Source organism: Elephas maximus, chromosome 11 (assembly GCF_024166365.1).
Source record: "Elephas maximus indicus isolate mEleMax1 chromosome 11, mEleMax1 primary haplotype, whole genome shotgun sequence".
NCBI classification, from domain to species: Eukaryota; Metazoa; Chordata; class Mammalia; order Proboscidea; family Elephantidae; genus Elephas; species Elephas maximus.
The window spans coordinates 71,651,063-71,667,763 of NC_064829.1; the positions used below are offsets into that span (position 1 = coordinate 71,651,063).

General features: G+C 42.5%; 1 protein-coding gene across 1 annotated transcript in view; it reads right to left on the reverse strand.

Moving 5' to 3' along the window:
• The window catches only part of KDSR (3-ketodihydrosphingosine reductase), a 50,930-nt gene that overhangs the window by 11,695 nt on the left and 22,534 nt on the right, over window positions 1-16,701 (reverse strand). Inside the window, exons 4-7 of the mRNA XM_049900282.1 lie at window positions 16,551-16,616; window positions 16,246-16,341; window positions 12,605-12,796; window positions 5,217-5,300 (exon numbers count right to left, since the gene is read on the reverse strand). Of these exons, the coding sequence (XP_049756239.1) occupies window positions 5,217-5,300; window positions 12,605-12,796; window positions 16,246-16,341; window positions 16,551-16,616 (438 nt within the window). The remainder of the gene's footprint in view (window positions 1-5,216; window positions 5,301-12,604; window positions 12,797-16,245; window positions 16,342-16,550; window positions 16,617-16,701) is intronic.

The window sequence follows — 16,701 nt, forward strand, 5'->3', positions numbered from 1 at the left end:
ACATTAATGAGACAAGATTAGTGGAAGGCATGTTTTGAGTCCATCTCTTCTGAGATATAAAAGAGATTAAACAAGCAAGTGAGAAAGCAGAGATGGGGAAGAGAGTTGTCAAGCCACACGAAGATCACCCAGAAGCAGAAGCTCAGAAGAGACAAGGACCTTCCTCCAGAGCTGATAGAGACAGAAAGCCTTCTCCAAGAGCTAGCACCCTAAATTTGGACTTCTGGACTCCTATACTGTGAGGAACTAAATTTCTGTTTGTTAAACCACTCACTTGTAGTATTTTTGTTATAGCAGCACTAGATGACTAAGACAGTGCCTATTAGCCATCTGAGTGAGCCACTGAATAGGCAGATATTTAAATTCAGGGGAGAGAATATTATTTTTAAAGAATATCATCTCATTAATTAAATATACACGCTATACTCTACATCATGAAAAAATACTTTATTAATGAAATAAAACTTTGAAAGTTGAAGGTTATGAGCAAAAATCATAGCCTTTAGAAATGATGGCTAAATTCTCCAGGATTCCAAATTAAAGTTTCAGAAAGTTCAGAGGCCTCTAGCGAGTACATAAATTGAAAGTAGCTCAATTGTCTGAATGAATGATAATCTTCTTTTCAATGTCATGTTGAAGACATACCAGTCCTTGGGTCACAGCAATGCTAGCCTGTGAATGATAGCCAAGCCATGATGTCTTGTTCCACTGCTAGTTTCTGCTCTGGAGGTGCTAGCACTTCTCCAGGTGGGGCAGACAGGGAGATGAAGAGAAAACAAAGCAGATTCTGCCTCACAGTGACCCTACAGGACAGAATAGAACTGCCTCACAAGGTTTCCTAAATATAATTCTTTACAGGAGCAGATCGCCAGGTCTTTTCTTCATGGAGTGGCTGGTAGGTTCAAACCACCAACCTTCTGATTAACAGCCAAGTGCTTAACCATTACGCCACCAGGGTTCTTAAACCAGGGCTAGGAGTGATCAGTTAGAACCAGAGAAGGATGTTCTAAGAAAACACTCTGCTCTAGGAAGAACATGGTGAACAGATAAAGAAAGAAAAGAGATCAATTACTTCTCCGACCTCCAGCCCCTCTGCCCTAATCCACCAGCTTTCTAAAACACATACCTGAGTGCTTAACTCCCATGCTGAAAACAACCTTCCATGCTTCCACGATCAGGAGGTTCAAGTGCAAACCCTTCAACTTGGCACATAAGGCCCATCACAGTCCAAGCCCAGAACACCTTCCCAACCTCACTCCAACTCCCAAGGCCCCCATATTCCAGGCACCTTGTTCTCCAAACATGCCAGCCTTTTGTGCCTCCAGAAAATGGCTACTGAAATGTCAGCATCATTTCCAATGCCACCTTCTTGGCAATGCTGTCCTCAATCCTCTATCAATCTATCATCTACCTACCTACCTACTTATCTATCCTCTATCTCAGCACACCTCCATTTGAGCACTACAACTCTGTGTTGTACGCATTTACCTAAATAACTGGCTGTCTCTGTTGACTGCTCTTTCCTAAAGGGTGCTGCCAATCTTAGTCATCTCTGCCCCGCCATCTGAGTCCATGGCGTCTGGGACATAGAAGGCACAGAACATACGGAAGGGAGCCACCGAAAATCCACATCGGACTTCCAGTGAGGCGTGATCATGCCAACGCCTGCATCTACCTCTGCCTTCCCCACCATCTTGGCCTCCAATAACCACACTTTTAAAATCAGAGTAAAGGAACAGAAAGGGCCTATATCCAAAAGGACGATGAGGAGAGGAGAGGCAATGGCAGTAGTCAAGGTATGTCATCAAAATCCTCATGCTGAAGTGAAAAGCAAACTGGAGAAAGAGTCCCTGCAAAGAAAAAGCCCAGAGGAAAAGCCAGATCACACGGCAGAATCAAGAAAGACTCAAGAGTTAGAGGCCCCAGTCAACCTCCTTAAAATCAGGGTGATCGGTTCAAAGCCTAGAAAAGATGCAATCACACCCCCAGACTATCTCCTCTAAAATGGCAGGCTAGGAGTCTGTTCTCTGGGGAAGTTAAATCAGAGACTCTCAATTCTAGGATACCAGCCACTACCAAGGGCAGTTATGAGGCACCTGCTGAAAACTGGAAAATGAAGTGGAAGTTGGCAGGAAGAATGCTCAGCTCTCCAGCCCTCCTGCCCTGCTTGGCTCCACAGTGCTGACAGCCGTCTTACTCTCTGAGGCAGCAGGCTCCATGGTTCCTCCCTGGGGAACGGATTAGCCAGGAGGAAAGATGCGCCAGTGCCAACATATGGGAGTCTTCTAATGAAGTGGCCGTGTCCCCTCCTGATGGCCAATGGAAGCTAAGAGCTGAGAAGCCAGAACTTGACAGTAGCATGGTGGTGCCTCACTCCTAGATATGGACAACCAAAGACCACCAGACATTTGAGGAACGCCTCAAACAATACCAGCAGAGAAAAAGGCACTCAGAGGAAACAGACAACCCAGCGAACAGAGAAAAATTTCAAACAAAAACAAGAGTCCAGAATTAATATCCTTAGAAATAAGAGAAAAAATAAGATCCATGAAACAAAGCAAAAACTATATAAATTATATTTAAAAAATATTCAGAGAAAAGAGATCTAAAAATTTTTTTAAAAAATATGTCAACAGGAATAAAAATTTCAATAGAAAAGTTGGATAAAAGTTCATAAAACTAGATACTGGAACAAAAGGACAAAGAGATAGAAAATAAGAGAAAAAGGAAGTAAATTAGAAGATCAGTCCAAAGAGTACAATATTAGAATAATAGAAGCTCCAGAAAGAATGAACAGTTAAAATACTTTAGAGGGCAGGAAATGATCAAGGAATACAGGGAAACCTCTAAGAGCCAGAGCTCAATAAGACTGCCTTGTTTTTCCAGGTCTTGCAAGTTTTCCACCTTAGACAAGGTACAGTCTCACCACTTCTCTACTGCTTTTAATGGAAAATATTTTAGCTTTGCTTTCTGACAGGTTTCTATCTTACATAGGTTCTGGATTTCCCAGTTTTACACATAATTAAACTTCCCAGAAGTTCATGAGTTGACAGAATACCCAGCATATTAAGTGAAAATATTCACACCAAAATACATTAGATAATATGGGATAAAATGCTTTAAAAAAAAAATAGTTCCTATACAAAGGACTGTATCAAATCAGAATGGCATCAATTGCCAAAAGAAACTCTGGAAGCTAGAGGTCAATGGGGAAATGCCTGCAAAAATCTGAGGAAATATTACTTCCACCTAGAATTCTGTATCCAACGAAGCAAGAATAATGGGAAAATAGAGGAATTTTCAAACACGCAAGCTTAAATTTTTTTTTTTTTTTTTTACTTCTGAGGTACCCTTTCTCAGGAAGTACAGAAGGATAAACTAGGTGTCACTGAGCCAATTCTGACTGATGGGTGATCCCATGTGTGTCAGAGTAGAACTGTCCTCCACAGGGTTTTCAATGCCTGATTTTTTGGAAATAGATCACCAGGCCTTTCTTCCGAGGTGCCTCTTAGTGGATTCGAATCTCCAACCTTTTGGTTAACAGCCAAGCACCACCCGTTTGCACCACCCAGGGAGGATAGTTACCACCAAAAAGAGCAGGTAAACCAAAAACGAGGAAGACAAGGGATTCAACAAAGGAAAAAGCGAATTTGTAGCATGATGGTGAAGAGACATAGGAAGACCACGCTGAGCCACAGGACCAGGAAGATGGAGGACTCCAGGACAAAAGCCTTTACGGAAAACGACTGAAACTAACAGAACATTCAATCTGTTAGAACAGATCAAAAGGAGGCTTTCCATTCTGTCCGAATCTGGGAGTGAATTAGTTATAGATACCTAAAAGATGTCACTTTAAGGACTAAGGTGCACCTGACCCAAGCCATGGTATTTTCGATCGCCTCATACGCATGTGAAAGCTGGATGATGCCAAAGCTGGACTGGACAGAGAGGAATCAATGTTGGTGAAGGATATTCAATATACTGTGGACTGCCAGAAGAACAAAAACACTGTCCTTGAAGAAATACAGCCAGAAGAAATAAAGGTGAGGACGGCGAAACTTCACCTCACATACTTTGGACATTTTATCAGGAGGGCCCAGTCCCTGGAGGACGACGTCGTGCTTGGTAAAGCAGAAGGTCAGCAAAAAAGGAGATCCTCAACGAGATGGACTGACACAGTGGCTTCAGCAACGGTCTCAAGCGTAACAACAATCATGAGGATGGCACAGGACTGGGCAATGTTTCATTCTGTTGTACATACGAGTACAACCGCTGTGAGTCGGAACCAACTCGACAGCACCTAACAACAACAACCTCCAAGACTAAACAAATGAAAAGGCAAGAAAGGAAATACCGTTATAGAATAATACTACACGGCGTAGCCATGAATAAAAAAAAAAAAGAATCTATTGCTATTGAGTTGATTACAACTTGTAACAACCCTTTAGCTGTGAGTAACCTGTACCTACTGCCGTTGAGTTGATTCTGACTCATAGGGACCCTATGGGACAGAGTTTCCAAGAGTTTCCAAGGAGCACCTGGTGGATTCGAACTGCCAACCTTTTGGTTAGCAGCTGTAGCACTTAACCACTACACCACCAGGGCTTCCTAGCTATGAATAGTATTTATAAAATTCTATAAATAAACACTGATCCTGATTTAACCAAAAAAGATGGAGGAGTACATGGAGAGTGGGGCGTATGTTTGAGCCTTACATTTTATCTTTCATAGGAGGAAGTCAAGAAATAACTTCTAAATCTTTAAAAAAAAAAAAAAAGTACTAAGAGCATAAACATGTCAGTTGGGAACTGGGTGTGAGTACCAGAAGAAACAGCTAAGAAAATTCCTCTGGGGAGCAAGAATCAGGATTAATGTTGGACTTCTACAACTGTGTAATGTATCACTGTTGTTAGTTTTCATCTAGTCCAGTCCACTCTGGCTCATACAGACTCCATGTGTGATCTGTTACTTTGATAAAAACTCAAAAAAAAAATGTAAATGACATTTGAAGGAAAGGGGGTGAGGGAAGAGAAGAAGGAAAGAATATTTGCCTAGAGTATCTCAGGAAGGTGGTCAACACTCTGTACCGAATGGATATTTAATAAACATGGCTGACAGGCTAAAATAACTGTGGGGTGGACGGGTAAAAAGGCAGAAAATCGGGAAAGGGGTTTACAACATTAAAGACTTGACATAGGACACAGAGGAATGCTTACCTTTGTTTTGTTTTCTTTTGCGAGCCCGGGGGTGTCTGTGTCTGGTGGGTAGGCCACTGTAACATAGATGTTATACGGCTTCACCTGCATTTAGAAACAACACGTGCACTTTCAGTAAACAAGACACCAGGTGGCACTGATGGCCAGGCATACTTTGTGAATACTGCCCAGGTTCTAAAAGGTCACAAGGCCAACAGGGTGATCCTGTGAGTATAAGTTACCACCACTGAGGCAGGAACCTCCTCTCCACGAAGCTCCTTTAGAAATAAAGGCAAAGGGCTCACCCTAACCTCTACTCCAGAAAATGGTTGGCCTCAGTTACGGCAAAGAGGGCAGGGTTGGTTCAGTGGTAGACTTCTCACCTCCCATGAGGGGACCCAGGTTCGATTCCTAGCCAATGTACCTCATGCACAGCCACCACCAGTCTGTCAGTTGAGGCTTACGTGTTGTTCTCACGCTGAACAGGTTTCAGTGGGGCTTCCAGACTAGTATAGATTACTTCTGAAAATCAGCCAAAAAAAAAACCCTACAGATCACTATATTTCAAACTTCAACTGATCATGTGCATGACTTGGAACTGGGTGGCATTTTATTCCATTGTAACTGGGGCATGACCATGAGTTGGGGGCCAGCCCTACAGCAGCTAACAACAACAAAGACGTGGCAAACCACGTCCTCCTAAGTTTCTTTCCCTCACGCTGACCAGGCTGAGACGTTGGGAGCTGTCCAATTAGAAAACACAGTGCTTAAAAGAAAAAAAAAAAAAAATAACACTCTGCTGATTCCCCATACACCAGCCCAACACTCAAGCACTGTTTTCCAGGCAATGGGGACAGGCCTGCGCCTCAGATTGCAAATGTGTCTTCCCTTTCAGGCTGCTTCTGATACTCTCATTATATATGAGAACATAAGTCAGCAGGAATTAAAATTTCAACAGAAAAGTTGCAGGATAAAGCTGGTGTTGTCGGGATCATTGCAGTCACTTCTCCTATAGAATTCTTGTGCCATCTAGACTCATGTTTGAAATGATATCCATCCCCTGAGAAGTCTGCTTATTCAAGAACACTGTCTCCAATCAGCCCCTGCCCAGGAGGGGTCAGAGCTCACTCTGTCCTCCAGAGAATCCACAAGAAGCCAAGTGAGACCAGCCCAGCACTCCCCAGTAGACACCCTCAACCCTAATACCCAGCTTCTCTTCACCATTCCCTTGCCCTAGTTGGAACTCCATCTCATTCCTCTAATCCCGGGAAGAGGTTCTTTGCTTGGTCACCTCACCACCAGGCTCCCACACTTAGCTCACCCACACATCAACATGCCCAAGCAGCCCTGCAGTGTCTTCTCTGGTCAGGCGGGACGTGCCCTTCACCAGGACATTGTTCAGCCCCTGCATTCTTCCCCACCCAGGTTCTCAGTGACTCTAAAATCTCTCTGCAACGCTTCTTATTTGCTGTTGGCTCGCTTTTCAGTCCTCATAAAAACACACAGCTGGAAGTAGAGAGGCAGCTGATAGAAAGGCAAGCCCTTGCTTATCCTAAGGAGGGTTCACAAGGCAGAAGATGGTAATCCTGCGGCCTAAATGCAACAGCCTCTTATCTTGTAAAGAAGCCCTTCTGGTGCAGTGGTTAAGTGCTCGGCTACTAACAAAAAGGTTGGAGGTTCGAACCCACCAGCTGCTCCACAGGAGAACAATGTAGCAGCCTGCTCTCCTAAAGATCACAGCCTTGGAAACCCTATGGGGCAGTTCTACTCTATTCTACAGGGTCGCTATGAGTTGAAATTGACTCCATGGCAATGTGTTTGTTTTGTTTTGTTTTTTGTCTTGTGGTCTTTTTTTTTTCCTAGTACCCTCTGTAAAGCACAGCTCCAAAGCCTGTAGAAGGAGCTGCAAGGGTCTAGAGAAGCATGCAAGCAGCAGACCCTGCCCAGCCATCACCTCGATCACTCAGCAAAAGGGAGATGTCTTTGTTGGCTCAGCTCCAGCACAACTTGGGCGTGCCAGAGCTCAACCACTCAACATGGACAGGACACGCAGCTTCAAGGCCCAACTATGCCCATAAACAGCTGGGATCTGGTCCAGGCAGTGAGGCTGATGAGCAAGCAATTTCTCTCCCACTTGTTTTTGAGACAGGGACTTAGAAAACTTTTCTCCCATGGCCTTGCCCTCTGTGATGCATCGACCAGAGAAAACCATCACAAAAAATGCCAACAAGTGGTCGTTAGGTACTTACATGAAAATCAAAGCTGACTGCTCAGACACTGTTGGTTCTCTACCGCTTTTCTGCTCCTGCTCCCCCATAATAAGTAAGGGCTGGGATACTTAAGCTAATGTAAGACAGCATTTCAAAGCAGTATTTCTTGAATACAAGGTTATGGCTGAGTTTCCAAATGGTTAAAACAGAGCTTTTCCGAAGAGCTTTTTAATGGGGAGGAATCCCAGATTGTCAGGGTTAGAAGAAACCCAGAGGGCAGCCAGTCAAACCCTCCCCAAGTGCTGGCATCCTCTCTACAAACATCAGGCTAAGTGACTCTCCCACTCCACGGGTGGGTACCTCCAATGGCTAGTAGACTCCATTGATTCAGTCTTATTTATCCAGCCAGTGCATACCAATTGAATTGCAACTCTGTGCCCGTACTGTTCTAAGAACGAAGAATTAGGACGGGAACAAAGCAGACATAATCCCCACTCTTGTGAGAGCCAGTACGCACATATACATAGATCATTTGCACACAGTGTTTTGTATGAACAGATGTAATGTCACAACCAACAGCCTAGTGTAGGATTAGCATTAAGGACAAATAAATGTTGAGTATTTAATATAAAACAAAATCTAGAAGACTTTTCTCCCGGAATGAATAACATACTTTTTCAATTCAGTGATAAAGGATGAAATCAAAACGCTTAATAAGTATTTCCTTTTTTCATTTCTATTAACTATTTATGAACCTATAGGACATTTGGGACACACACACTATATAATAAAGGGAATGGGAGAACCTTAGCTGCTCATGATGCGTTAGATGCTCAAAGTGCCTCTAAAATAATTATTTTATTAATTCATTCATTCAATATACAACTGCTGTGTGCACCTGCTATTCACTAAGCAAGGTGCTAGGTTTCATTTAATACCATCAACACAAAGACAGGCTGGAGAGAAGGGTATATAGCTGTGCATATGAAGCTCTGGAATTTAAGCTTTCCCTCACTTTTAGACTAGAAACCCTGGTGGTATAGTGGTTAAGTGCTACGGCTGCTAACCAAAAGGTTGGCAGTTTGAATCCACCAGGCACTCTTTGGAAACCCTATGGGGCAGTTCTACTCTGTCCTATAGGGTCACTATGAGTTGCAACTGACTTGATGGCAATGGGTTTGGTTGTTTTTTTTTTTACTTTTAGACTAGGTGGGAACAGAGTTAGAGGGAGGCAGGAGATGGTTGGGATAAGAAAAGCAAAAAGGAAACAGCTAATATTCTTTTGCTCCATCTTGGCCACCTATAACCCACCTTGGACACCTGCTTTCCAAAGAGATTAGCTTTTTAAAAATCTTTAAAAGATCTATTTATATCTAAAAGAATCAGATAGAAAAAAAAAAAAAAAAAAACTGCCAATAAACCATTCCTTCAAAATTACTCACAAAGGACTCTAAGTAGGGAGGTAGAGGGTAGGGAGGGGACCAGGAAGACTTACAAGCTTATTAAACCAAAAAGGATTACCAAAAGTAGAGTTTGAGCAATTCTAGAAGGTTTCATTCACAGCAAACAAAAGCACCTAGCAAAGAGACTCTCAATTATCCGTTTTTAAACACGATACTGCAAGCTTGTAGAGAAACAATTGTTTTGACGCAATTTCTATTATGACCAAACAACTGTTGTCCTAATAAGATTTTGATTATTGAATTTACTTCCCTCAAAACCTATTTTTCATAGGACATGCTTTGTTTTGTTAATTTCTGTTTGTTAAACGGGGGTATATTTGTTGTTGTTAGGTTCCACCAAGTCAGTTCCGACTCACAGCCACCCCATGTGACAGGGCAGAGCTGCTCACAGGGTTTTCTAGGCTATCACCTTTCCGGGAGCAGATCACCAGATCTTTTCTCCCATGGAGCCACTGGGTGGGTTCCAGTTGCCAACCTTTCAGTTAGCAGCCAAGTGCTTAACCAACCAACTACTACTACCTCACCAGGGCTCCTTGAGGATTTTTTTTTTTTTTTTTTGTACTTTAGATGAAGGCTTACAGAACAAACTTAGTTTCTCATTAAACAGTTAGTACACATACTATTTTGACATTGGTTAACAGCCCCATGACATGTCAACACTCTCCCTTCTCAACCTTTTATCAGCTTTCCTGCTCCCTCCTGCCTTCTAGTCCTTGCCCCTGGGCTGGTGTGTCCCTTTAGTCTTGTTTTGTTTTATGGGCCTGTCCACTCTTCGGCTGAAGGGTAAAACTCAGTGACTTCAACACTGAGCTAAAAGGGTATCTGGGGGCCATACTCTTGAGGTTTCTCCAGACTAATCTTTCCCTTGTATCTTTAGTTTTCTTCATTCTCCCTTGCTCCTGAAGGGGTGAGACCAGTGTTGTGTCTTAGATGGCTACTCACAGGCTTTTAAGACCCCAGAAGTGGCTCACCAAAGTAGAATATAGAACACTTTCTTTATAAACTATGCTATGCCAATCAAGCTAGATGTTCCCCAAGACCATGGTCCTCACAGCCTCCTTGAGGATATTTTTAAGAGAATCTAAATATGGATAAGGAACCCTGGTGGCACTGTGGTTAAGTGTTTGGCTGCTGACTGAATGGTCGGCGGTTCGAACCCACCAGCTGCTCCCCAGGACAAAGATGTGGCAGTCTGTTTCTGTAAAGATTACAGCCTTGGAAACCCTACGGGACAGTTCTACTCTGTCCTATGGGGTCTCTATGAGTCGGAACCAACTCGACAGCAACAGATTGAAATATGGATAGAATTCAAGAAAACTGCCAAGTCTAGGCCAGCTACTTACAGTTCTGACTCAGACTGTCACAGAGGGGCTGTGGGGGACTCCGTCTGTATTAGCCACTCATTTTCCTTTTTCTTTTCTTTATTAATATCTCTGTCTAACATGCAGTGAAACCAGGCCACCAGATTATTCACTCTGCCCTAAATGAGTGACCCTGACATCGCTCCCCACGACACTGACTCAGGGCCAAAAAGCCCATGAGCGGATTGTTCATTTCCAAGTTTCACCTACTTGGTCTCTAGGACCAAAGTAAAGTGGCAAGGAAATGAGCCAAGTGGGTTGGCGGACTCCTGACCTAAATCACAGAGATGTCACCTGCTGCAGGGAGCCAGGCCAGGAGCCAGATGACAGAGGCTTTCTTACTACTTCTGTCACAAAATAACTGTGTGATGCTGAGTGGCTCAATTTATTGAAAACTCAGTTTTCTTTTCTGTAAGGGACCGTAACAACATCTGCTCCACATAGTTCACATAACTGTTATAAAAACCAAGTGGTTATTCACAAAGGGAATTTTCAAAGTGAAAATTGTGAAGAAACACTGGCATTCTTGTTTGAAATTCCACAGCTGTTCATTAATTATAATTGTCTGCTATTATCTACTACTGATGAAGAGTATTAAGCAAGTTGATGACAATCAAATCTGAGGCTAGTTCCTTTAGTGTGAGAACAGCACAGATCCTATCAGTTCCTAAGTGGCTGCAATGTCACATCAGACCCCATCACTGACAGACAACTTGTTGGTACTGCAATGCTCTTCCAACATCCAGGCAGTGTGGAACTCTGTCACATTCCATTGAGGTCTCTTCTGGGATCTTCGAAATCAGGGATTGGCACACTATGGCCCAATGATCAAATCTGGCCCTCTGCCTGTTCTTAGAAATAAAGTTTTATTAGAACACAGCACGTCTGTTGGTTTACATATTGTCTATGGCTGCATTCATGCTACCACTGCAGAGTTGGGAAGCTGCAACAGATACCATCTAGCCCTCAAAGCCTAAAGTATTTACTATCTGGCCCTTTATAGAAACCTACCAACAAGACAGAGATTCCCAAAGCCTGTTTACTACAAGAGGGTTGACGTCAACGAGTTTTTTGCTCGAATTTTAACACCATGAGGTAATGCTATACTTCAATGTATCCTGCAATGGTAAGAATTTCTACCTTGCCTTTTTCAGTACCTGATTTTGGACAGGTATGTGTGATGCCCTCTAAGCATCCCCATATGAAAACAATGTGGAAGTCTACTTCTCGGAGCTCAGGTATGAGGTTGGACACATTATGACAAATATGTATTTTGATGCTAATCCTAACTACACCTTCCTCCACAAAATGTACTATTAACTATGAAAATAAAAAGCATTCCTCTTCAACAGTATTTCTTTAAAATATAAATGTTATTACAGCCAAATATTTTTTCAGTCCAACCATCTCATTTCACAGATGGGGAAACTGAGACCAAGTCAAATGACTTATTTAAAGCTGAGAGCTACACAGCAGCTGATTTAAGCTCTTCCCTCAAACACATGTTAATTTTATTATTCAGTCAAGGACAGATCTGTTTATTAAAGGAAAATGTCTGCAAAATGAAATACCTGGTTAACCTTCTGCAGATACACAGAGAATTAGACCAATGGTACTGTGAAGGTTTTAGTAGTGCTTTGTGTACTAAATTAAGCCACCAAAAAACCCACAGCCATTTTGTTTCTATCATAACTGTAAACTTCAAGCAATGAAAAATGTTAACTATAAAACTTAGGGGTTGAGCCAATTCTCTTTCACTAACATCGTCTACAAACCTCTAATTTAACACGACAGCATGTGTAAAAAAAGCTACGAAGCTAAAGAAGATACTCCAATGTTCACTGCAACATTATTCACAATAGCCAAAAGGCGGAAACAACCTAAATGTCCACCAGCAGATGAATGGTTAAACAGAATGTGGTACATACATACAATGGACTATTACTCAGTCACAAACAGAAATGAAGTTCTGATACACGCTACCACATGGATGAACCTTGAAAACATCATGCTGAGTGAAATACGTCACAATGGGGCAAATACTGTATGATCCCACGTATATAAAATAGGCACCTAACATAGAGACCAAAGTCCTTCAGTGGTTACCAGGGGTGGAAAGAGCGGGAGAGGAGGAGTCATTGCTTAGGGGGCACTGAAGTCCTGTTAACGGTGGAGAAATAATTCGGAAAAAGATAGCGATGAGGATTGCACAACATGATGAACGTAATCAGTGTCACCGAATTGTACATGTAAAAATTATTACATTGGCAAATGTTTTGTTATATATATATTTACCACAATTAAAAAAAAAAAAAAACTAAAGGGGAACAGATACTCCTGAGCTGAGAGGAAAAGATACAGAAACCCAAGATTACCTCCATCTGCAAAGCTTCAGCCAATCCCCTTAAGGCAAACTTGGACGAAGAGTAGGCGGTGTAGCCGAATAAGCCCAGCTGTCCTGCCTGTGAGGACACAAAGACGATCCTGCCAACACGGCGCTCCTTCATGGTGGTGATCACCGCGCGGCTGGGGTACACACTGCCCAGATAGTTGATGCTCATTAGTCTCTGCAGGGAACAAAGAGGCACAGGAAGTGAGAAGGCTCAGAACTTCCAGGTAATCAGCGAGAGTTCTGTCTGCTTTCCAGACCTGAGTTCTTCAACAGAAGCCCAACAGATGTGAGAGTGCAACAGATATGTTGAATGAATGAGTGAATGATTAAACGACCCTCTAAACAAGACATGCCTTGAGGCCTGTTTCAATCTGGCCCTGTCCTGGGCTTCATTCTCACAAGGACATCATATCCTTTGGGGCAAAACTGGTCAAAATTAGTTTTCAACTCATGCAGTGGGCTGATTAATGTCCTCCCAAAATTCATGCCCACCTGAACCTCAGAATGTAACTTTTTGGAAATAAGGTCTTTGTAGAGGTAATTAGTTGAGGACTGAGATGAGATCATACCGTAGTAGAAAAATCAAGTCAAACCTGTTGCCGTCACATCGATGCCAACTCACAGTGACCCTACAGGACAGAGAACTGCCCCATAGGGTTTCCAAGGAGTGGCCAGTGGATTTGAACTGCTGGCCTTTTGGTTAGCAGCCGTAGCTCTTACCTACCGTGCCACCAGGGCTCCTACTGGAGTAGGGTAGGCCCTAAATCTAATGACTGGTGTCCTTATAAAAAGAAAAGACATAGACAGACAGACACAGGAGAGACACACATACAGGGAAGAGGGCCACATGAAGATGGACGTAGGCAGCTTCCTGCTTCTATCCTTCACAGCACCAGGCACAATCTGCACTCACACTGTTTGTGTCCCTGCCTGTCATGGTCTGCCCAACCTGACTAGGGCCAAGACTTTATTCTCTTGCTCACCACTGCATCCCCAGACCCCAGGCCAATGCTTAATGTACTGGAGGCACACGTGAATATTTGTTGGCTGAAGGAATAAAAGGGGAAGGAAACGAACACATTAAAAATCTACCCCAAGCTAAACACCATGCATACATTATGTTCCTAATCCTTACAACTTGTGAACTATATACCCATTTCACAGAGATGGAAACTGAGTCCAGAATAAAAAGAATGGTCTGCCTGAGCTCATACAGCTAGTAAATGGTTAGATTTGAAACAGCCAGAGCTAAGATTTGAAATAGGTTCAGTCTGATGTCACAGCCCACCTTTTGTCAGCTGAACTGTGCTGCTGGGGAAGAAAAGACGGAGGGACTATGTGGGAGGATACGGGCGTGGAAAAGATGCTGGGGTGGGGAGGAAATAAATTGTTTTTTAAAAGGAAAGAAGGAGAGAGTGAAGGAAGGAAACGGTAGTGTGAATGGAGACTGAAGGCTGAGAGTAAAATGAGTTCATTTTAAAAAGACTGGAAGGGAGTGTTTTTAATATTCAACATGCTTCATATATATGTGTGTGTGCATACACATATACACCAAACTGAAAAACCTGCTGCCATCAAGTTGATTCTGACTCACAGTGACCCTATAAAACAGATATATATGTACGCGTGTGTATATATGCATACGTATTTATTTGCTTAACTTCTTCCCTCACCTCACCTGCTTCACTCTCTCCTTGTCACACACAGCCACACACATTCCCCTGTCATTATACATTTGATTTCTTCTATTCTTGCATACGATCACACACCTACACAAAACATTCACTCAGATATCTTGGTGCTTCCATCAGACACGCAAAGGTAAAAAAAAATCTCCTCCCACTGTGCCCCAGAACAGACACACCCCATCTTCCCAAGCTCCTGGCTTCACAACTATGCACTTATTTATTACAACTACACAAGGAGCCCTGGTGGCACAACAGTTAAAGGTCAGCAGTTTCAACACAGCCAGCAGCTCCACAGGAGAAAAGACCTGGCAACCTGCTCCCTTAAAGACTACAGCCTAGGAAACCCTGTGGGGCAGTTCTACTTCTACTGGGACCCTACAAGTTGGAATCGACTTGATGGCATACAACAACGTGCAATTATGTGTTCCTCAGTCCCTTCTGCCCTCCACATTCAGTCAAGGTGAGCTGGCTGATTCTCCCTCCGCATCATCTTTCACACACATACCGGCACTCACCTGCGCATACACACACCCACCCCTGTTCCTATTTTCTTGGTTACCCCCCTTAGCTCCCTCGTCTTTACCTTGATCATTTCATGGCTAGACTATGATAATGAATATTTTTCCTGATCAATTCTTATAAACTTGTTGACACAGTCTTCAGAGTCTCCCTTTCATTCCTTACAGATAAAGGTACACAGGCCCCGACAACTATCTTTGATGCCTGTTTTGATAAAGGAGCCTTAAGACACTCAAGTCCTAGGTAAGTCCCCCCTCTGCTTATGTCTCCAGCTTGGCTCTCCTGGCTTACCTTAAGGAAATCACAGTGTATGGGGCTTTCACACTGTCAACCAGAAGCAAGACATGTAAACTACTGGTCTCCTTTGCTATAAAAGGGAAATCTCATTTAACTTCATAGATTAAAGCATCTGTTATGGGCTGAATTGTGTCCTCCAGAAAGATATGCCGAAGTCCTAACCCTTGTACCTGTGAATGTGACCTTGCTTGGAAATAACATCTTTGAAGGTGTTATCAGGTAGGTTAACATGGGGCCATACTAGAGTAGGGTAGCTCCTAATCCTGTACGACTGGTGTTCTTCTAAAAAGAAGAGACAGAGAGACGGAGGACAGATGGCCATGTCAAGAGGCACCCACAAGTCAAGGAACACCAAGGATTGCCAGAAGCCACTAGAAGCTAGAAGACAGGCATGGAACACTTTCAGAACCCTCAGAAAGAACCCTCAGAAAGAACCAACATGTCAATGCCCTGATTTGGACTTGGAGCCTCCAGAACTGTGAAACAATAAATTTCTGTTCTTATAAGCCACCCAGTTTGTGGTATTTTGTTACAGGATCCTTAGGAGACCAAAACAGCATCCAAACCCCATCACTACAATGAAGGCTCAATAGAACATAAGAATACAATTGAAGTATTGTCTACTAAAAAATGTTTTGTGCTCAAAAAAGATTTCAAGTCTAATGTTCATTTCTTTAGGGCTAATTGAATTACTAAGAGAGGTTCCAGGGCAAACCTGTTTAAAAATATAAACATAAGTAAGATGCATTATCTTTTTTTCATCTATTGAGAACCCTAGAGAGTCTGTCTTCAACTTTCTTGGGTTATTCATAATACTGATACTTCACATGAAAACCCAGCATCTCTTGGTTTATAAAATACTTCCCTTTAGATACAATCTCTGTGAGATTGGAGCCTTCTTTTCCATTTTATAGCTAAGGAAACTGAGGCTCAGAGAAAGACTTGTCTAGACTCTAATAGTTAGCTGGTCATGGTACTGACAAGAAAACCTTGCTCAGCCTTCTTCTAGTCTTCTAAAGCTCCCATTAACATCTAAATGTGTTTTATCTATTTTAATCTTAAAGCTTCTTTCTACTTTTAACATACAGATTACCCAAGTAAATTACCCATTTTTACTTACTTCAAAAGAACTAACTTCCAGCTCTTCAAATTTTCCTGAAAGTGACGTTCCTGCACAGTTTACAAGCATGTCCACTGGACCCAGTTTCTCCTGAGCCTAGAAAGATTTATCATAGCCAACATAACAAAAAAAAAGAATTAAGAAAGAGAAGAGAAAAATCAATTAGCAGAAAACCAATGTAACAGGTAAAGTCCATAAAACAATGAAATCTAAATGACAGATTTACCAACTCTAAGCCACACAGGAAAATGGTGAGAACCACTCAAAATGCAAGTCAGTTAATTCCAGCTAGCCCAGCCTCTTACTTGTTTTATGACGTTCTCTACTTGGTTGTAGTCTTGAGATACATCAACTGATATGCAAAGCACCACCTGTTAAAAAGGGGGGAAAAATGATCACAGGCATACAGGTGTCTCAAACTATTTTTGCAAGATTTTTAAAAAAATTTTTTATTTT